At 48.0% G+C, this 21,628-nt stretch overlaps 1 protein-coding gene across 1 annotated transcript; it reads left to right on the top strand.

Moving 5' to 3' along the window:
- The first annotated feature begins 357 nt into the window (after positions 1-357).
- On the top strand, positions 358-3,898 carry LOC136497741 (helicase sen1-like). The gene is made up of 6 exons (XM_066493589.1): positions 358-653; positions 992-2,182; positions 2,260-2,581; positions 2,711-2,966; positions 3,100-3,316; positions 3,479-3,898. Exons 1-6 carry the CDS (start codon positions 486-488, stop codon positions 3,509-3,511), a joined length of 2,187 nt encoding a protein of 728 aa, XP_066349686.1. The 5' UTR covers positions 358-485; the 3' UTR covers positions 3,512-3,898.
- The last annotated feature ends 17,730 nt before the right edge of the window (positions 3,899-21,628 follow it).

The following is a 21,628-nucleotide window of genomic DNA, read 5'->3' as shown; positions in this document are numbered from 1 at the left end:
TTGGCCGTATTGCTCACTTCACACCTGGTGTTGGGCTGGTTTTGCTAAACATTTACTTCTTGCAGGTCAAGAGGATACCAGACACATTTGTGTCATTTGAAAGTTATCTGGATTCATTTGCTGGCCCACTGATTGAAGAAGAACATGCTGATATTTTCTCATCACTGGATGGTTATGCACAGGCAAACTTTACACAAGTAATCAAGGTGGAAAAGCTTGATGGCAAAAAAATTGAGAATCCAGTATTCAGTTTTCAGATTGCAGAGCCCGTGAAGGATGAGAAGTCAAGGGAGACATATGAACCGACTGAATGTGATATAATAGTCCTGTCCCCGCAAAAACCAAAGCACGTGTCTGATCTGACACAGAACAAGTCATCATATGTGTTAGGTTTGGTTCTCAAAAGTGGAGAAGAAGATGATTTCCCATCTAATTGTTGCATTGTTCAATTGTCATCTGATACTCCCATTGAGGTAGATGAGGAAATGAAAACACCTAAAGGACCACTGTTTGCTGTGTATATTATGAATATGACGACATACAATCGTATGTGGAAATGCCTTCATCTGGGAGAAAATGACGCTAATTCTCTTGGGCTTCGGAATAAAAAGAGTACTGAGCTTGTCGATAAGGTGTGGCAATACAACCCAAAGGTATGTATGTCAACTACATGCAAAATAATCCATATGTCTTTGTCTTGTTTTGCATCTTGTTTCTGTTGTAACAGTTTTTTGTATGATAGTTTGGAAATTAGAACATAAAAAAATGCTTGTCTTGGATTATCGTGCCTGCCGGCATTTCCATGGCGGATTTTGCTCAGCATTACATACTTTTGCTAGTATTTCCATCATACAAATACTGTTAGTACCCACAATTTTACTTTGTATCTGACATGGGATAACCTCCTTATGTTATTTATTATGATACAATAGTATGTAATAAACTACTCATTTCAAGACAGCTGACTTGTTTTGACTATTTTTCCATGAAGTTAGTGGAAGATGGTAGCTCCTCATGCTCCCAGTTATCTCAATGTGTTGCCCATAGATCAACTGATGGCCTTGGCCTTGAGAAGTTCAATCTCAATGCTTCACAACTAAATGCGGTAGCAGACTGTGTCTCATCGATGGATGACCACTCTTCTTCCATAAAGCTATTATGGGGTCCCCCTGGGACTGGTAAAACGAAAACTATCAGCACTATCTTGTGGGCGATGCTGATGAAGGGCCGAAAGACACTTGCCTGTGCACCTACCAATACTGCTGTGCTGGAGGTTGCTGCTCGAATTGTCAAGCTTGTTGGCAAGTCTGCTGATGGCAGCCTCTGCTTCCTAAACGACATTATTCTGTTTGGAAACAGAAATAATATGAAGATGGATGACGACAGTGATCTTTCATTGGTATTTCTTGACTCTCGTGCTGAGCGCTTATTGCCGTGTTTTGTGCCAAACTCAGGCTGGAGGCATTGCTTGTGCTCACTTATAGATCTTATTGAGAATCGTGTGACCATGTACCAGTTGTACAGTGAGGGTAAAACTCTAAGGCAATATTTGAAGGATAAGTACAACAAACATTCTAGGAAGTTATGTGGGTGCATTGAGATACTATACAATGATCATCCTAGAAATGCAGAAACAGGACGAAGCTTTCAATGTATGCTGGAGGTGCGTGAATTGATCGATATTATCCATGCTTTGATAAATGATGACAAGGATGATGGCCATGATATTTGGTCAGATGAACTACTGGAAATAAAAATAGAAGACAATGGGGACCCTCTGCTCTGGCCTGAGCAACTAGCCTGCATACGGATTACTTCATGCAAGAAATTGAAGTTTAGGCTGGCAAGATCTTTGTGTGTGCAAGAATTAAGTTATCTCCGCACAAATTTGGAGCTCCCGAATTGTTATAATACAAGAGCTGTTCAGCAATACCTACTGCCAAGAGCTAAATGCATTCTCTGTACTGTTTCAAGCTCATTCAGGCTGTACAATGTCCCAATGGGTAATATATGCAGATTGCTTGAGAAGCCTCAAGACACAAATTCTCTGGAGCTGCTGATTGTTGATGAGGCTGCACAGCTCAAGGAGTGCGAGACTTTAATCCCTTTGCAGCTACCTGGCATAAGGCAAGCAGTTCTGATTGGAGATGAATACCAGCTTCCTGCCTTTGTGAAAAGCAATGTAAGCTTCTTCAAATTATCATTCGGATTTTCTGATTGGCACTGCTGCATTTGACTTATAATGCTATTATTTTGTAGATATCTGAAAGTGCTAGCTTCGGGAGAAGCGTTTTTCAGAGGCTAAGTTCTCTGGGCTTCAGTAAGCACCTTCTTAATGTACAGTATCGGATGCATCCTGAAATAAGCAATTTTCCAGTTGCTACATTTTACGATGGGAAGGTATCTGACGGCCCGAATGTCAGTCATAAGGACTATACCAAGAGGTTTTTAAGTGGAAAGTTGTTTGGACCATATTCATTTATCAATGTAGAAGGTGGACATGAAACAATTGAGAAGCATGGCCGAAAAAACACAATAGAAGTTGCTGCAGTTGTGCGGATGGTGCAAAGATTGTTCAAAGGTTAGGCCTGCCACACTGAACAGTGTTAACTACAGCAATTACTAAATAAATAAATCTGAAGTCTGAATCAGTGAGAGGCTAAGGTTAACTGCATCTAATCTCCCCCCCCCCCCCCCCCATTATTTGCAGAGGCGGTTTCCAAAGGAAGCAAGGTGTCTGTTGGCGTTGTATCCCCATACAATGCTCAAGTTAGAGCTATCCAGGAAAAGCTTGGGAAATCATATATTATGTACGATGGTTTCTCTGTGAATGTAAAATCTGTGGATGGTTTCCAAGGTGCAGAGGAAGATATCATTATCATATCAACAGTAAGGAGCAATGGAGCTGGTGCAGTTGGCTTTCTCACAAACTTACAGCGGACTAATGTGGCTCTGACAAGGGCAAAGTAAGTTTATTGCATACACGAAGGCTGATCATTTGGTGCTAGTTCCTATTATTTTGTGGCTTGAATCTGGAGAGTGCATGCACAATGAGGTAAAATGATAGTATCATTGAGTTTTTTTTTTCCTTTTACGCAGGCATTGCTTATGGATAGTGGGAAACGGGACAACCTTGTCCAGCAACAATTCTGTTTGGCAGAAGATGATCAAGAACGCGCGAGATCAAGGGCTCTTCTTTGATGTTAATGATGACAAAGATTTGTCAAATGCAGTAGCCAAGGCTGTTATTGAGCTCGATGATGCTGAGAACTCAGTGAAAATGGAATCACTGCATATAAGTAGGCCGAGGTTCCAGGTATTTCAAATTGTCCCCCGGATCTTGTCTTGCAGGGAGATTAAAACTAAAGATGACAAATTTGGCTGTGCAAATACTATGGACCCGCTAGTTGACAAAAAATGCTGACAAAAACATGAGTCGCTAGGCATTAATATATATATTTTGGTTTATAATTTGCAGACCAGGCTGAAATACCAGAAATACCATCCATGAAAGATTTGGAGCTCCCAAGGTGTAATATCTTCTGTGTGCTACTTGGATTTGTTATCCGGACTTGGATGGATTTTCATTTAGTATGTGTGGGAAGCACAATAGTTTGTTGGAGCTGGATGAGCACGTTTCCCCAAACCCTTAAATCCTGAATAGCCTGTCGGTCTTTATCATAGTAGTATTGTCAATGTAATGGTATGCTATGGTACATTTAGTTAAGAATGCTGTATGACCCGGTTACTTGGTTGGATCATGATGATAATCTTAACAACGCACAGTAATTTGGTTGGGCTGATCTAGCACTCCGCTGTGTTTCTTCGTGAATGCCAGCAGTGACAACTGACAAATCTAGATCACATGTGCAGGGACGTATCAGCCATGGTAATCTTATGGTTGTGCAACTGCTCGTATAATCTCCTTTTAAAATTCACAGAACTACAGACGCACAGTAGCACAGGTCATGAAACAATTTACTAAAGAAAAACCGTTTGCTAGCACAGAGAGGGGAGGCATGAAACAAATCCAGCGATTCTATAACTACTATCTCATTCTTATTCTTATAATCTGTTAGCTTTAAAGCTAGCACAGTAGCACAGGTCATTACTCGCGTGTCTCCATGGGGAAGTGGAGCAGTCCTTTGAGGGAAACGAAGGAGGCAATGTCTCATTAATGGCTTCTCTGCCTCGTCCACCATTTAAAAGCTTTGCATCCTTTGTATCTCGACTCCAGTTGCCCCAGCAGCTTGTTCCTCCAGGTGAACGAAATGCCATTTCTGAAAAAAGAGAGGAGCAAGAAGAGTGATGGCGAGCACAAGGCTAGTGGCCGTAAGATGCGGATAAGGAAAGTGAATGGAATGAAGTGCATGATGAAATATTTGTCAAAGGTGAGGAAAGTTGACAAGAACCTCAGCAGGTTTGATCTCAGCTATCTAGAGAATCAAGTGTTCTCTTGGTCTGTCGACGACGTCTTCAACAGGGACCTCTTCCGGGAGAAGGTAACGACCAATTCTTGATAGTCTTGTGCCTCCTCTTTCTCTTTTTTGTGTGTGTGTGTGGGGGGGGGGGGGGGGGGGGGCATGTTACTTCTGGTTAACAATATCTAATACTAATTAGTAACATCACCCATTGATTGAAGAAGTGCATGCCGATTTGTTCTCAGCGTTGGATGGTTATGCCCATCAGAACTTTATACAAGTAACCCAAATGAGGAAGCTGCATGTCGCTGACAAAGTATACTTGTGCTTTAAGGTTGCTAGGCCAGCCGAGGATGATAGATCCAGGGAAACTTACGCACCCAGCCAGGATGATATATTAGTTTTGTCCTCGCGAAAGCCTAAACAGGTGTCGGATTTGACTCAAAATGTGAAATCTTATATCTTAGCTAAAATTGTTAAGGGAGGTGAGGATGATGATGATTTGCCACCTGACTGCTTCATTGCCAGACTGTCATCTGAACTTACTGTCGAAGCTGATCCTGTAACAAGAATACCAAAGGAACAACTGTTTGCAGTAGTTCTGGTAAACATGAAGACATACAACCGCATTTGGACTTGTCTTTGCTAGAGTTGTGAGAATCCATTACTTAGGCTAACCCTAGAAGGGTAGCAATATATATTAGTCATACATGGGCCTCATGGGCCTAATATACTCATACTCTCATACTCCAACACCCCCCCGCAGTCTGAACTACCGGCGCAGCGGAGTTACAGACTGGACATGAAAAGAAGCACACACACGAGCCCCCCCACAGACGCAACTAGCCACCAATGATGTTGAGGCTGGAGCGAAACTCGGTGAAGGTCGATGACGGGAGGCCCTTGGTGAAGATGTCGGCAAACTGGGAGGTGGTCGGGACGTGGAGGACCCGAACATCGCCGATGGCAACCCGATCACGGACAAAGTGTAGGTCGATCTCCACATGCTTGGTCCGTTGGTGCTGCACGGGGTTGGTGGAGAGGTACACCGCACTGACGTTGTCGCAGTAGACCAGCGTGCTCCGGGAGAAAGGGCTGTGGAGCTCGGCAAGGAGCTGTCGGAGCCAGGAGGCCTCAGCCACGCCGTTAGCGACAGCTCGGTACTCCGCCTCGGCACTGGATCGGGAGACCACCGGCTGGCGCTTGGACGACCAGGACACCAGGTTGCCGCCCAGAAAGACAGCGTAGCCGGAGGTAGAGCGTCGAGTGTCCGGACACCCGGCCCAGTCGGCGTTAGTGTAGACGACGAGCTCGGTGGAGGAAGACCGCTGAAGGAGTAAGCCGTAGTCGACAGTGCCACGGAGGTAGCGGAGGAGGCGCTTGAGCGCAGTGAGGTGAGGCTCTCGGGGATCATGCATGTGAAGGCATATCTGCTGCACTGCATAGGTGATGTCTGGCCTGGTGAAGGTGAGGTACTGAAGGGCACCTGCAAGACTCCGGTAAGCAGTGGGGTCTGCCACGGTGGTTCCCACGGCCTCTGACAGCTTGCCCTGTGTGTCAACTGGAGTAGAGCAGGGCTTGCAGTTAGTCATCCCAGCACGCTCCAGGATATCAAGAGTGTACTGCCGCTGGTGAAGGAGAAGGCCGGTGGGGCGAGGCTCAACAGTGACCCCGAGGAAGTGGTGGAGCACACCAAGATCCTTCATAGCAAACTCCTGCTAAAGAGAGGCGATGACACGGCTGAGTAAGGACGGACTGGAGGCTGTGAGGACAATATCATCAACGTAGAGCAGCAGATAGGCAGTCTCAGCTCCATGATGATAGATAAACAGGGACGTATCTGACTTGGCCTCCACAAACCCCAGTGTCAGCAGGAAAGCAGCAAACCGAGAGTACCACGCCCGGGGGGCCTGCTTGAGGCCGTAGAGAGACTTGTTGAGCCGGCAGACCATGTCCGGACGAGAAGAGTCAACAAACCCCGCTGGCTGGCTGCAGTAGACTGTCTCGGTGAGAGTCCCGTGGAGAAAAGCATTCTTGACGTCCAGCTGATGCACGGGCCAAGAGCGACTGAGAGCCAGGGAGAGCACTGTGCGTACGGTGGCCGGCTTCACCACGGGACTGAAAGTCTCATCATAATCGACTCCAGGGCGCTGAGTGAAACCCCGGAGAACCCAGCGAGCCTTGTACCTCTCGAGGGTACCATCAGCCCGCTGCTTGTGTGTGCAAATCCACTTGCCAGTGACGACGTTGGATCCGGGTGGACGGGGCACCAGATCCCATGTCTGGTTGACGAGGAGAGCCGCGTACTCCTCTTCCATCGCGCGGCGCCAATGAGGGTCCGACAAGGCGTCGCGAACGGAAGAGGGTATAGGAGAGATCTGCGGGTCGTCGGGCATCGTCGCGAGAGCCCGGGGCCGCAGGGTACCAGCCGCGTGTCGCGTCACCATAGGGTGAACATGCCGCGGGTGTCGGTGAAGGAGTGGCGGGTGGTACACCGGCGACACGACACGGGCAGCTTGAGGCGGCGGCGGCGGTGTAGGGGTCGCCGGCGGAGAAGGGGCCACCGGTGGTGTAGGCGTCACCAGTGGAGAGGGGGCCCCCGGTGGTGCCGGAGGCAGCGGTGCCGCCTGCACACGGCGCTGGTAGACGTGCACCGGCTGGGCGAAACGCGCAGGAGGTGCGACAGGCGGCGTCCCCGGACCTGCGGCGGACGTAGGGGCAGGGGCAGCTCCGGAGGGCGACGCCTCCGGACCCGTGCAGGGCGCAGGGCCAGGGGCGTCACTAGTGGGCGGCGAGCGGGGGCACGGGCCCGGCGAGGGGCATGGGGAAGCAGTACCTGCAGGAGACAGCGGTAAAAGTGGCTGGACCACCGTGTCAGTGGGAAACAGAGAGAAGGTGTCAGGATCGGGGGTGGGAGGTGGTGTGGTGGTGGTGGAGAAGGGGAAGACAGACTCATCAAACACCACATGGCGAGAGATGAGGACCCGACGGGAGGTGAGGTCAAAGCACCGGTACCCCTTGTGATCCGGGGAGTACCCAAGGAAGACACACAGAGCGGAACGGGGAGCCAGCTTGTGGGGAGCGGTGGCAGTGGTGTTAGGGTAACATGCACACCCGAAGACACGAAGGTGGTCATACCGAGGAGGGGTACCGAAGAGAGCGTGGTGTGGTGTGGGAGCCGGGCAGGCAGCGGAAGGTAGGCGGTTAAGGAGATAGGTGGAGGTGTGCAGACTCTCTGCCCAGAAGTGAGCAGGAAGCGACGCCTGGAGCAGAAGGGTGCGCATGGTGTCGTTCGTGGTGCGAATCATGCGCTCGGCCTTGCCGTTCTGGGAGGAGGTATACGGGCAAGACATGCGCAGCTGGACACCTTGAGAGAGGAAGAAGGCATGGGAGGTGCCGTTATCGAACTCACGGCCATTGTCACACTGGACGGCCTTGATGGTAAGGCCGAACTGAGTAGACACCTAGGTGAAAAAGTGGAGAAGAGTGGTGAAGGTATCCGACTTTGCACGCAAAGGGAAAGTCCACGAATAATGCGAGAAATCGTCAACCACCACAAGATAGTATTTATACCCAGAAATGCTGATGACAGGAGATGTCCATAGGTCGCAGTGTACAAGATCAAACACATGCGTAGTATGTGAAGAAGAAGAACAAAAAGGGAGACGAACATGACGGCCCAGCTGGCACGCATGACACAAGTGCTCATCGTGAGCCCGAGTACAACCAATGTCGGAACTGCGACTAAGCTGCGTCAGAGCACCACATCCAGGATGGCCGAGGCGACGGTGCCAAGTGGTGGAGGAAGGAGTGGCGGCGAAGGCAGCTGACAAAGTAGACGGCGACGAAGAGAAAGCAGACGCCGAAAACCGAAGGGTGTAAAGGGGTCCCGTGCTGTCACATCGGAGAAGAGGACGTCGAGAAGCCAAATCCTTTACAGTAAGACCAGAAGAGTCAAATTCAACAGAACAGGAATTGTCAGCTGTAAAACGACGAATAGAAAGAAGGTTGTGAACCATAGAGGGTGCAACAAGAATGTCAGGAAGACGAAAGGAACCATGAGTGCCGGCGGCACCCACGGACGTAACTGGAAGACACGAACCATTCGCGACCATGATGGACGAAGGATGAGAGGAAGAAGGAGGGTAAATAGAGGAGAGTATACCAGGGTCTGGAGTAGTGTGGTAAGTGGCACCCGAGTCGGCGATCCAGTCGGGACCGGCAGGCGGTGTCAGGGCCATGGTGCTGAAGGATCTGGCCAAGGCCGCCGGGTTCCAACCGACAGGCCCGGGCGAGGTGTCGGGAGGTGTCACCCACGAAGATGCGCCGGGAGGTGGAGCCCACGCAGACGGGAAGTGAAACCCCGGAGGAGCTCCAGTGAGCAAGGCCGCTGGTGGGCGAGGCTCCCCGCCTGGAGCCGGGAAGGGCCACATGGAGATGCGCCCCGACCACGGGTTGTGGAAAGAGGGCCAGCGTGCACCCCGTGGAGTTGCGGGCGACTGGTGGCTCCCGGGAGGGACCGGTGTTTGGTGGCCCCCGCGGCCCCCACGTCCCCCTCCGCGGCGACGGCGGCCGCCACGGCCCCCCCACCCCCGCTCGGCCCGGGGGGAGGAGAACCAAGAAGCGACGACGGCGGTGGAGCGAACGAACACGCCGGAGGAGTAGCGGCCAGGGCAGTCGAGGAAGACGAGGACCCTGGCTGGACGCCCTGAGTGAGCTCCTCCATGACAAGGTCGTCACGGACCTGCAGGAAGGAGGGAAAGGGCCTCTGCCGGGTGATCCACGTCCGGAGGTGGGCGTAGCGGTCACTGAGCCCGCGGAGGACGTTGAGGACTAGAATGCGGTCCTCCACGGGCCAGCCAAGGTCGCCGAGGGAGTCCGCCATGCTCTTCATGCGCCGGCAGAACTCGCAACGGAGAGGTCACCCTGAACGAAGGTGCGGAAGCTCGCATCGAGACGCAGGGCCTGGGCTTCTGCATTGCCCAGAAACTGGCCCTCGAGCGCAAGCCAGGCCCGGCGAGCGTCAGCAGAGTTGCGGACGAGGTCGTGGAGGTCCAAGGAGATCGTCCCGAGGATCCAGGAGAGGATGACGCTGTCAAGGCGCAGCCACAATGGGTTCTGGGCCGCGACCGAGGCGTCGACTAGGACGTGGTCGTCGAGGGCGTAGCGGCGGAGGGTGAGGAGGACCAGGTCCCTCCAGCGGGCGTAAGAGGGCGACTCAGGCTCGAGGACGACCGGGACGAGGAGTCGGATGTTCTGGACACCCCCGGCCTGGTAGTGGAGCTGAGCCACGTGCGGGTCGGCCGGGTCGTGCCAGATGACCGCGGTGTGAGACGCGCGGTGACCCGTCGAGCCTGAGGAGGTGGCCGCGGTGTCGTAGGAGGTAGGGAGGACGAGGAGCTGCTCCGCCTCAACGATCTGGCGGGCCAGGGCATCAGCCGCGTCGCGCTCCAAAGCGAGGGCGGCCGCCCGCACCCGGGCCTGGCTGTCCGCAGCAGCAGCCCGAGCAGCCACGAGGGCGGCGGCGAGAGCGGAGTTGGCCCCTGCCGTCTAGAGAGGGGGCAGGGGGCGGCAGAGGAGGAGGAGCGGGGAAGAAGAAAGGCTCCAGGTTCTCCCCCGCGCCCGCAGCGGCAGCGGCAGCGGCAGCGGCGGGGCTGCCTGCGCTCGCGCCCGCCCTGCAGCAGCGGCGGCGGCGGCAGCGGCCAGGCTGCCCGCGCCCGCGCCCGCGGCGGCGGGGCCGCCTGCGCCCGCCCCCGCAGCGGCGGCTGGGCCACCCACGCCCGCGCCGGGGCAGCGGCCGGGCCACCCGCGCCTGCGCCCGCAGCAGCACGCGCGCTGGGCCCAGGAGGAGGGGTAGGGAAGGGAGGGGAAGGCCTGGAAGTAGGTGGGGGAGGGAGGGGGAGGGCGGCCAGCCATGGCGGCGGCAAGAGGCCGGCCGGCGGCGCCTGGCGGCTGGTTGGGGAGAAGAAAACCTAGTCTGATACCATGCTAGAGTTGTGAGAATCCATTACTTAGGCTAACCCTAGAAGGGTAGCAATATATATTAGTCATACATGGGCCTCATGGGCCTAATATACTCATACTCTCATACTCCAACAGTCTTGACAAGGGAAATAATCGTCAGAAGAAAGTACCTCCTGCAGCAAATGAGAACCAAAATGTCTCGCATGTGTCTGACACTGTTGATATAGTATGGCAGTACAAGTCAAAGGTATGCTCTTTCTCTCTTAGTCATGTGATGGACTCATTGAATTTAAGGCAGCATCCACAAATTCTCGATGGGCGGTAGGTTTTATGAATAGCACTTGTATTAATTTGAGATGGTGAGTGAGTTTCAGTAAAATGGAATGTGCTTGCGCTCTTGCATTTATATGTTGGGGCTCTTGTATTCTTGCCCCAACTTTGATGTGAAATTGTGATTTTGCCCTCGTTTTTCTAACTTTGTGATTTTGCCCTTAACTGTTCACAAGTCAACGCGATTTTGCCCTTGGTCAACGGTAAAAACAGGGGCAAATTCGCGTTGACTTGTGAACAGTTAAGGGCAAAATCACAAAGTTAGAAAAACGAGGGTAAAATCACAATTACACATCTGTGTAAGGGGCAAGAACACCATTTTCCCTTATATGTTTGCTAAACTATATGTATAGCAGTGAAATTACGATGTTCAGTATGGATGTAGGATGTAGACAATTTGTTCATTTACTGCACATTAAGAAACTAAGCATAAATTGTGTATAGTGAGTGTTCTTTTTGATGAAACAAAAGGGGTTTCCCCTACCGGTTGTGTATAGTGAATTTTTGAATCCCATGATAGTTGCATTTGAAACATGGAGGAGAATTTTCATTATATATGTGAAAGGCTTTTGTGCTAAAAAGAAGTCTTCTAAGACTTATTGGAACGTATTGAGTTTCGAACAAACTTGTAGTCATATCTAAAAGTATACAAAAGAAATGTTCTTTTGTCATACTCATTAGTGAATGCTATTCCTGATGACTGACCTGTTGCTGTATCTTTATGAAGGCGGTGAAATGGGATATGTCGAAAAGCTCCCAATCATCTCGGTGCTTCCCAGATCGATCTATTGATGATCTCGGCCTTGAGAACTTCATGCTTAACACGTCACAACTGAATGCTGTTGCAGATTGTGTTCCAGTAACAGGAAAGTTCTCTTCTTCCGTCAAACTAATATGGGGACCCCCTGGGACAGGAAAAACTAAAACTATTGGCACTCTGCTCTACGCAATGCTGCTTTCAAAACATCGGACGCTTGGCTGTGCTCCTACAAACACTGCAGTACTAGAGGTTGCGTCTCGAATTGTCAAGCTCGTCCATGAGTTTTCTGGTAGCAGAGACATACACCTAAGTGACATTGTTTTGTTTGGAAACAAAAAGAGGATGAAGATAGATGAGGATCATGAACTTTCCACGGTATTCCTCAGCTCTCGCACTAGGCGTCTGTCAAAATGCTTCGCAAAGAAACCTTGGAGACTCTGCTTGTCGTCACTGCTACATTTTCTTGAAAAATCTGTAGCAGAACAACACCAGTTGTACACTGAAAGAATTCTTGCGAAAATGAAGGAAACAGAGAGAAAGAACCATGAGAAGAACAAAACTGAAGATTGTAGCGTTACTTCTTGCACTGAAGGTAAAGACCCAGAGGATATCTGTGATAATGTAGAAATAGAGCATGGTGATGATGAGTACTATGATAATGAAGAAGAATCGGAAGATGAAGAAGATTGCTATGAGAGTGAAGGAGTCAAATCTGACGATGCGGGTGACGGGTGTGATCCAGAACCTGCAGAACAAATGTTAGTAATATTGCCACTGAAAGAATACGTGAGAGCCACTTACAATGAACTCGCTGCAGATTTATTCAATTGCATGGAGGTACTGCAAACGGACTTTCCACGAAACCCAAGCATGGGCCAAAGCTTTCAATGCATGACTGATGTGGCTGAATTGCTGAACATTCTTCATACACATATAAACTCAGACGACGATGATGTATGGTTGGATGGACTGCTTGAAGGACAGATAAAGCAGGACAATGATCCTGCCAAGTGGCCGGATCTGCTAGCATCAGTGCACACAGAAGAGTGCTTAAAGTCGAAGTTTAGGAAGGCAAGATCACTCTGCATTCAAGAATTGCAGTACCTGAGTAAACACTTGAAGCTTCCCTTTTGGGCCAACTGCTTTCATTGCTCATATTATGACTACGAGCGAGATATCCGAATGTACCTGCTGCAAAAAGCCAGCTGCATTCTCTGTACTGTTTCTAGCTCTTTTTCCTTGTACAATGTGCCTGTGGACAAGGACACCTCTCTGTTGCAAATGTTGATTGTCGATGAAGCTGCCCAGCTGAAGGAGTGTGAGACCTTAATTCCTATGCTGTTACCTGGCATAAGGCAGGCTGTTTTTATCGGAGATGAATGCCAGTTACCGGCTCTGGTAAAAAGCAAAGTATGTCTCATGTCGATACTTTCTGCTTTGTTTCCTTTGTTGTAAATTGTAATTCTGTAACTGAAAATTCTGCCTACTCTTTCAGATATCTGAGAATGCATACTTTGGAAGGAGTGTTTTTGAGAGGTTAAGTACCCTGGGCTACAATAAACATCTCCTCAGTGTTCAGTATAGGATGCACCCAGAGATAAGCAAGTTCCCTGTTGCCAATTTTTATGACAGCAAGGTGTCTGATGGTCCAAATGTTGTGTGCAAGAACTATGAGAGGAAATTCTTACCAGGCAAAATGTTTGGGTCATATTCATTTATAAATGTAGAAGGTGGGCATGAAACGACTGAAAAGCATGGTCAGAGCCTGAAAAATACTATAGAAGTCGCTGCTGTGCTGTGGATAGTAAAGCGATTATTCGAAGGTATGATCTTGTGCGTTTCTGTAACTTTGATGCTTAGATTATTACTATTAGGAGTTTATATATACTGAGAAAGTGAGAATCAACGTTCATACAGTTACAAAGAATCTGAATTGCTTATACCTTGGTTGACCATGTGTTTCATCCTTTTTCTCTTTCTGTTCATTGCAGAGTCAGTATTTACAGGAACCAAGCTCTCTGTCGGTATTGTGTCACCATACAATGCACAAGTTAGAGCTATCAACGTTCATAATAGTCATGTCCTCACAGAAACCGAAGCATGTGTCTGACTTAACACAAAATAGGGTGTCATATGTATTAGGTTCGGTTCTGAAAAGTGGAGGAGACGACAAAAAAAAGAAAGGGCGTACCCAGTGCAGAGAGCTCCCGCTCGACAAAATTCCACCTAATTGCTGCATTGTGCAATTGTCATCTGCCATTCCCATTGAGGCAGATCCTCAAACAAAAATACTGAAACGGCAATTGTTTGTTGTGTTTCTCATAAATATGGAGACATACAATCGTATATGGAAATGCCTTCAAATGGGACCAACTGATGCCAATCTTATTGAGCTTCAGAACAAAAAGAGCACTGATCTTGTTGATATGGTGTGGCGGTACAAGAAAAGGGTATGCACTTGTATTTCTCTTTGACATGTTTTTCCCTCTATCAGCATTTATGTAGACTTAGAATGTCATAATTCATGTCTTAATTGTTATGTCTCATTAAGTGGGCAGCATGCTAGATTTTTTACGAAAGATTATCATCAATGCTGCATTATGCTTTCTCTAATTTTCTGGTATATTGCATTTGTGGACGATGATAACCATGCTTCTTTGCATGTGATGTATCAAGTATTACGTCCATTTCGAATATATGGTGTATTGGAAATAAAAAAAGTCAAACATGGTAAATTTTGACTATCGGCTAGTTAAAATATACATAAGGTTAGTGTGCATGATCCATGTTTTACTTGTTGTTTAGTAAGATAATGGTTTGTAGTACTTGATAATATATATTACAACAACAACAACAACAAAGCCTTTAAGTCCCAAATAAGTTGGAGTAGGCTAGAGTTGAAACTCAGCAGAAGCAATCAAGTTTTAGGCACGTGGATAGTTGTCTTCCAAGCACTCCTATCTAAGGCTAAGTCTTTGAGTATATTCAATCCTTTCAAGTCTCCTTTTATTGTCTCTACCAAAGTCAACTTCGGTCTTCCTCTGCCTCTCTTCACGTTACTATCCTGGCTTAGGATTCCACTACGCACCGGTGCCTCTGGAGATCTCCGTTAGACATGTCCAAACCATCTCAACCGGTGTTGGACAAACTTTTCTTCAATTGGTGCTACCCCTAATCTATCACGTATATCATCGTTCCGAACTCGATCCTTCTTGTATGACCGCAAATCCAACGCAACATACGCATTTCCGCGACACTTATCTGTTGAACATGTCGTCTTTTCGTAGGCTAACATTCTGCACCATACAACATAGCAGGTCTAATCGCCATCCTATAAAACTTGCCTTTTAGCTTCTGTGGTACTCTTTTGTCACATAGGACACCAGATGCTTGCCGCCACTTCATCCATCCTGCTTTGATTCTATGGCTAACATCTTCATCAATATCCCCGTCTCTTTGTAGCATTGATCCTAAATATCGAAAGGTATCCTTTCTAGGCACTACTTGACCTTCCAAACTAATATCTTCCTCCTCCCGAGTAGTAGTGCCGAAGTCACATCTCATATACTCAGTTTTAGTTCTATTGAGTCTAAAATCTTTGGACTCCAAAGTCTCCCGTCATAACTCCAGTTTTGATTCACTCCTGTCCGGCTTTCATCAACTAGCACTACATCATCCGCGAAAAGCATACACCAAGGGATGTCTCCTTGTATGTCCCTTGTGACCTCATCCATCACTAAGGCAAACAAATAAGGGCTCAAAGCTGACCCTTGATGTAGTCCTATCCTAATCGGGAAGTCATCCGTGTCTCCATCACTTGTTCGAACTCTAGTCACAATATTGTTGTACATGTCCTTAATGAGACCGACGTACTTCGTTGGGACTTTATGTTTGTCCAAAGCCCACCGTATAACATCCCTTGATATTTTATCATAAGCCTTCTTCAAGTCAATAAAAACCATGTGTAGGTCCTTCTTCTCCCTATACCGCTCCATAACTTGTCTTATTAAGAAAATGGCTTCCATGGTTGACCTTCCGGGCATGAAACCAAATTGGTTTATAGAGACCCGCGTTATTGCTCTCAAGCGATGCTCGATAACTCTCTCCCATAGCTTCATAGTGTGGCTCATCAACTTAATTCCCCGGTAATTAGTATAACTTTGAATATCTTCTTTATTCTTGTAGATCGGTACCAATATACTTCTCACTCATCAGACATCTTGTTCGATCGAAAAATATGGTTGAACAGCTTGGTTAGCCATACTATAGCTATGTCCCCGAGGAATCTCCACACCTCGATTGGGATACCATTCGATCCCATCGCCTTACCTCCTTTCATCATTTTCAACGCCTCTCTGACCTCAGATTCTTGGATTCTCCGCACAAAGCGTCTATTAGTGTCATCAAAAGAGTCATCCAACTGAAAGGTTGTGTCCGTATTCTCACCATTGAACAATTTGTCAAAATACTCTTGGCATCTATGTCGGATCTCATCCTCCTTCACCAAGAGATGCTCCCTTTCATCTTTAATGTACTTAACTTGGTTGAAGTCCTTTGTCTTTCTCTCACGAACCCTAGCCATCCTATAAATGTCATTCTCTCATTCATTCGTACTCAAACGTTGGTAAAGATCCTCGTACGCTCTACCCTTTGCCACACTTACAGCTCGCTTTGCAGTCTTCTTTGCCACCTTGTACTTCTCTATGTTGTCCACACTCTTGTCCTGGTACAAGCGTCTATAGCACTCTTTCTTCTTCTTAATAGCCCTTTGGACTTCCTCGTTCCACCACCAAGTATCTTTAGCGTCGCCTCCACTTCCTTTGATTACTCCACACACCTCTAAGGCAACCTTCCGAATGTTGGTTGCCATCTTCTCCCACATGTTGTTTATGTCCTCTTCTTTCTTCCAAGAGCCCTCTTTGATAACCCTTTCCCTGAATACCTCTGACGTCTCCCCTTTCAGTTTCCACCACTTTGTTCTTTCAATCTTAGCTTGTTTATCCCTACGGGCACGTACCTGAAAACGAAAGTCTGCCACCAAAAGCTTATGTTGAGAAACAACACACTCCCCTGGTATCACCTTGCAACCCAAGCATGCTCGTTTGTCCTTTCTTCTTGTGAGGACAAAGTCAATCTGACTAGAGTGTTGTCCGCTACTGAAGGTCGCTAGATGAGTTGTAAGAGAAATTAATGGTCAAAGGATTGAAATACTTTCTTAAGTTCTACTACACCTTATAAAAAATGGAGGGAGTATGTGACAATGCATTGTCTTAATTGCATAGTCCCATTAAGCTCTTGCAACCTTCTGGCTTTCCATGAAGCATTTTCATCAATGTTACATAACTTATACTTTTTTGGGCATATTGGAACTTTTTTTACAATGATAATGGGTTATTTCTTTCCACAGTGAAGTGAGATAAACAGTCTTATGTCTTTTTACCTTTTTGTGTGACATTCATCATGGTAGCTAACTTATTTGAGTTTTGTAATCATTTTTTCATGAAGGCCGTAGAAGATGCTAGCTCATCATGTTTCCAGTTATCTCAAACCCTCCGTAATGAATCAGTCGATGGCCTTGGCCTTGAGAAGTTCAATCTAAATGATTCACAGCTAAACGCGGTAGCCGACTGTGTTTTAGCAATTGATAACCACTCCTCTTCCTTAAAACTATTATGGGGCCCCCCTGGGACAGGTAAAACTAAAACCATCAGCACTATCTTGTGGGCCATGCTTGTTAAGGGGCGAAAGACACTTGCCTGTGCACCTACAAATACTGCTGTATTGGAGGTTGCAGCTTGAATTGTCAATCTTGTTGGGAAGCCATCAGATGGCAGCATCTGCTTCTTGAATGACATTGTTCTATATGGAAACAAGAAGAGGATGAAGATAGATAATGGGAACGTCCTTTCTGCCGTATTTCTTGACTCCCGTGCCAAGCGCCTATTACCATGTTTCATGCCGAACACTGGCTGGAGGCATTGCTTGTGTTCACTCATAGATCTGCTTGAGAACTCAGCAACCAAGTACCAGTCGTACATTCAGGATAGTATTCAACAAGAGAGCCCCACGAAGGATATAGATGAAGACACTTCTTGGCAAATGTGTCATAGAAATGATAACTGTGAGCAGAATAGCAAGGAGTCTGAAGACAAGGATAATTACAGTGATGTTGTTTTAAAGAATAAGGATAATGACGAATGTTATGACTCTGGAGATGTAGAAGAAGCATTAATAGTACCATCTTTCAAGCATTATCTGAAGGATGATTACAACAAACTCTCTGGTAATTTGTATGATTGCATTGATATACTATACAATGATCACCCAAGAAATCCAGAAACAGGAAGGAGCTTTCAGTGTATGCTGGAGGTGCTTGAACTGATCAAAATTCTTTATGCTCTGATAAATTGTGACTTTGATGATGGAGATATATGGTCAGACGAACTACTTGCAAGCAAAATAGAAGACGAAGGGGACCCTGAGATCTGGCCAGAAAAACTGGCCAGTGTACAGATCAATTCATGCAATAAATTGAAGTTCAGTCTGGCAAGAACACTGTGTGTGCAAGAACTAAGATACCTTTGCACAAACTTGGAGCTTCCAAATTGTTACAGTGAACGATCTGTTCAACAATATGTTCTGGCAAGAACCAAATGCATCCTCTGTACAATTTCTAGTTCATTCAGGCTGTATAATGTGCCTAAGGGAGATTCTTCCTCAGGTTTATGTGGGCTGCCTGAAAACATGAACCTTCTTGAGTTGCTGATTGTTGACGAGGCTGCACAGCTCAAAGAATGTGAAACCTTAATTCCGTTGCAGCTGCCTGGTATAAAGCAGGCTATTTTCATCGGAGATGAATATCAGCTTCCAGCTCTTGTGAAGAGCAAAGTAAGCTCCTTCAATTCAGTATTCTTATTTGGCATTTTATTCTTGGCTCTAGAGTATTGACTTGTAATATGATTTTTGTAGATATCTGACAGTGCTAACTTCGGGCGAAGTATGTTTGAGAGATTAAGTTCATTGGGCTACAATAAACATCTTCTGAATGTCCAGTATAGGATGCATCCAGAAATAAGCAAGTTTCCAGTTGCCACATTTTATGATGGCAAGATATCTGATGGCCCAAATGTCACTCATATGAACTATAGCAAGAGGTTTTTAGCAGGAAAATGGTTTGGTCCATATTCATTTATAAATGTAGATAGCGGGCATGAAACCACTGAAAAGAATGGCCGGAGCCTCAAAAACACAATAGAAGCTGCTGTCGTTGTGCGGATGGTGCAGAGATTGTTCAAAGGTGAAGTCTAAGCCACTATGAATATTGCTCTTTTAGTTGTAGTGCTGTACTTCTTGCTATGATAATTTTGATGTTCTTTGATTTAAATTCAGTCTCAAGGGTGAACATTAGGAGCCTAAGCTTATTTTTTCTTCTTTTTTATTAATTGCAGAGTCAGTTTCTACTGGAACCAAGCTCTCTGTTGGTGTTGTTTCCCCATACAATGCTCAAGTTAGAACTATCCAGGAAAAGCTTGGGAAAACCTACAGTACGTATGATGGTTTCTCAGTGAAAGTAAAATCTGTGGATGGTTTCCAAGGTGCGGAGGAAGATATCATTATCATATCAACAGTCAGGAGCAATGGAGCCGGTTCAGTTGGGTTTCTTTCAAACTTACAGAGGACAAATGTGGCTCTGACAAGGGCCAAGTAAGCTCCTTGCTTGTACCATGCATGACCATCTTGTGCTAGTTCCTAATCTTAATTCTAAGAGTGCATGCATGATGAGGTAAAGATGTTCAAATATTTTTTCTTCTTTGTTCGCAGGTACTGTTTATGGACAGTGGGGAACGGGACAACTTTGTTCAGCAGCAGTTCTGTTTGGCAGAAAATTATCAAGGACGTACAGGATAGAGGATGCTTTTTTGACGTCAGCGATGACAAAGATTTGTCAAATGCAGTAATAAAGGCCAATGATCGCCTTGAAATTCCTTATGAACTGCGCATCTCCGCCCCGTTGGGGGTCGGACGACATGGGTGCGTGGCCAAAATCCTGCCCATCCGTGTTTGGCCGAGGGAGTACCAGCTTGACAGTCAGGGGAACTTGGCTCGCTTTTTTGGGCCCCCTGCTCCTCCACCCATTGGTCCTTGCCTTGGCCCCTTGGGTCCTGTCAGCCGCGAGCAGCAGGCGCGCCCGCCGCCCCATTACTACAACCAGATGTACCCGCCGCTTCGGCCTAGCCAAGTGCTGGGGAACAACCACCAATATGCTTTTGATCCTTTGGGGGGACGGCAACTGGCCGCGGCGCCCTCTGCCCAGGCCATCCTTGGCCTTGCTTTCTCCATAGCTCATATGCTTTCCTCGCTGTCGCCGCCAAGCTCGCCGACGCCTGTGCAGCGTAGCACCGCCGTGGACGGCGATGCGGGACCTACGCGCCCGGAAAGCATCGCTGCTCCTCCGCCCTCGCCCGCATCCCCTACTGCTTGCACGCTGCCACCGCCGCCGGGCATCATCACTTACCGCCGCCGCCCACGCGCTCCTGCCGCTGCTAATGAGGGCGCGGCCGAAGACGGTTCCACCGTCACAAGGAGGACCAGCTCGCGCCTTGCGGCCAAGGCACCGGCTAACTTCGTGGACATGACCGCACAGGCGGTTCAACGCAAGGCGCTCCTCAACTCCCTGTCTGGGTGCTCCAGGACGCTCAAGAATCACGTCAACAAGCGAAACATTATGGCACGCAACAAGCTGCCCCTGGGGGTGGCGGAGCTGCGCAAGCTCGTGTCCGCGGCCAACCTCGGATGCAAGAACGCCGGCGCGGTCGCTGTGGTGACTGATGCTGCCATATGATTTGCTTCTGCAACAGCAACAACGGCGGTGTCCACCGCTTCCCAAATGTCCGCTTCAGCACTTCAAATGGCGGTGCTTCTATCTTAGTTTTCATCTTCTGTAACCGGTTGCTGTCTACCTTGACTTCAGCTTGTCGTGCGCTCTCTAAAACTAGTTGTTGCTGTAATATTCAGAAATGAGTCTGAACTTTCGCTGTTTTAACATCGTTTCGTGGAACGTTCGTGGATTAGGTGACTCGGACAAGTGTCGTGTTGTGCGAAGTGTTTTTACCGATGCTAAACCTGCAATAATTTGCCTCCAAGAAACCAAGCTTGACAATATAAGTTTGTTCAAAGCCAGAGCCTTCCTACCTGTAAACTTCTCCTCTTCCTATGTTGTTGCGCCGGCTGAAGGAACAAGGGGGGGGATTCTGACGGCCTGGGATCCAGCATTATTCACTTTAAAACACCATTTCATCAGACCAAACACTATAACCGCTGTATTCATTTGTAATGCATCAAACCTTGACTTCTCTGTCACCAACACTTACGGCCCGTCGGATCGCGCGGGCTCAATTCCATTCCTGAACGGTTTGCGCGATTTCACAGCACAAAATCTTATTCAGGGTCCATGGATCCTCCTGGGGGACTTCAACCTTGTGCGCTGCGCTGCTGACAAGAACAACGCCCAGTTCAGCGTGTCGCTATCCAATGCTTTCAATGAAACCATCCAAGCCCTTCGGCTGTCTGAAGTCAGCCTCTCTGATCGGTTGTTCACTTGGACCAACGGCCAGCAACACCCGATACTGGCACGGCTTGACAGGGTCTTCACTAACAACGATCTAGACCTGATCTTCCCACTAACTTGCCTTTCCTCCCTACCTAAACCGACCTCTGATCACACTCCACTTCTGCTCTCGCTTTCCACAAACATTCCGAAGTCAGCCTTCTTCCGTTTCGAACGTGCCTGGCTTAGACATCAATCCTTTCTCCCCACGGTCCTGGCGGGCTGGCAACAGACGCAGCCACGCGCGGATGCCGCTGGGCATCTGGCCTCGTGCATCAAGTCGACGCGTGCGGCGGCAAAGGTCTGGTCGAGGTGTACAAGGGCACCCAATTACCTAATTCCGAACTGTAAATTCATTATCCAACTATTTGATTTCTTTGAGGAGACGAGACCACTGAGTTTCAGGCTCGCAAGCAAACCCAACAAACATTGCAGGATCAGATCAAGGCCAAAGCAGCCTACTGGAAGCAGCGAAGCAAGCAACGGGCAATCAAAGAATGTGACTCCAACACTGCATTTCATCATGCACAGGCTACCCAACGACTG

The sequence above is a fragment of the Miscanthus floridulus genome, chromosome 12 (assembly GCF_019320115.1).
Source record: "Miscanthus floridulus cultivar M001 chromosome 12, ASM1932011v1, whole genome shotgun sequence".
NCBI lineage: Eukaryota > Viridiplantae > Streptophyta > Magnoliopsida > Poales > Poaceae > Miscanthus > Miscanthus floridulus.
Note: the sequence above shows the minus strand (reverse complement) of the source record. Positions and strands in the feature narration are given on the sequence as shown.

Bases quoted from the DNA above. Each gene is read 5' to 3' on its own strand.
- LOC136497741 (XM_066493589.1), top strand. From the start codon at position 486: ATGAAAACACCTAAAGGACCACTGTTTGCTGTGTATATTATGAATATG. The intron at 2,183-2,259 runs GTAAGCTTCTTC...ATTATTTTGTAG, and splicing joins CTGCCTTTGTGAAAAGCAAT to ATATCTGAAAGTGCTAGCTT. The intron at 3,317-3,478 runs GTATTTCAAATT...TATAATTTGCAG, and splicing joins TAAGTAGGCCGAGGTTCCAG to ACCAGGCTGAAATACCAGAA.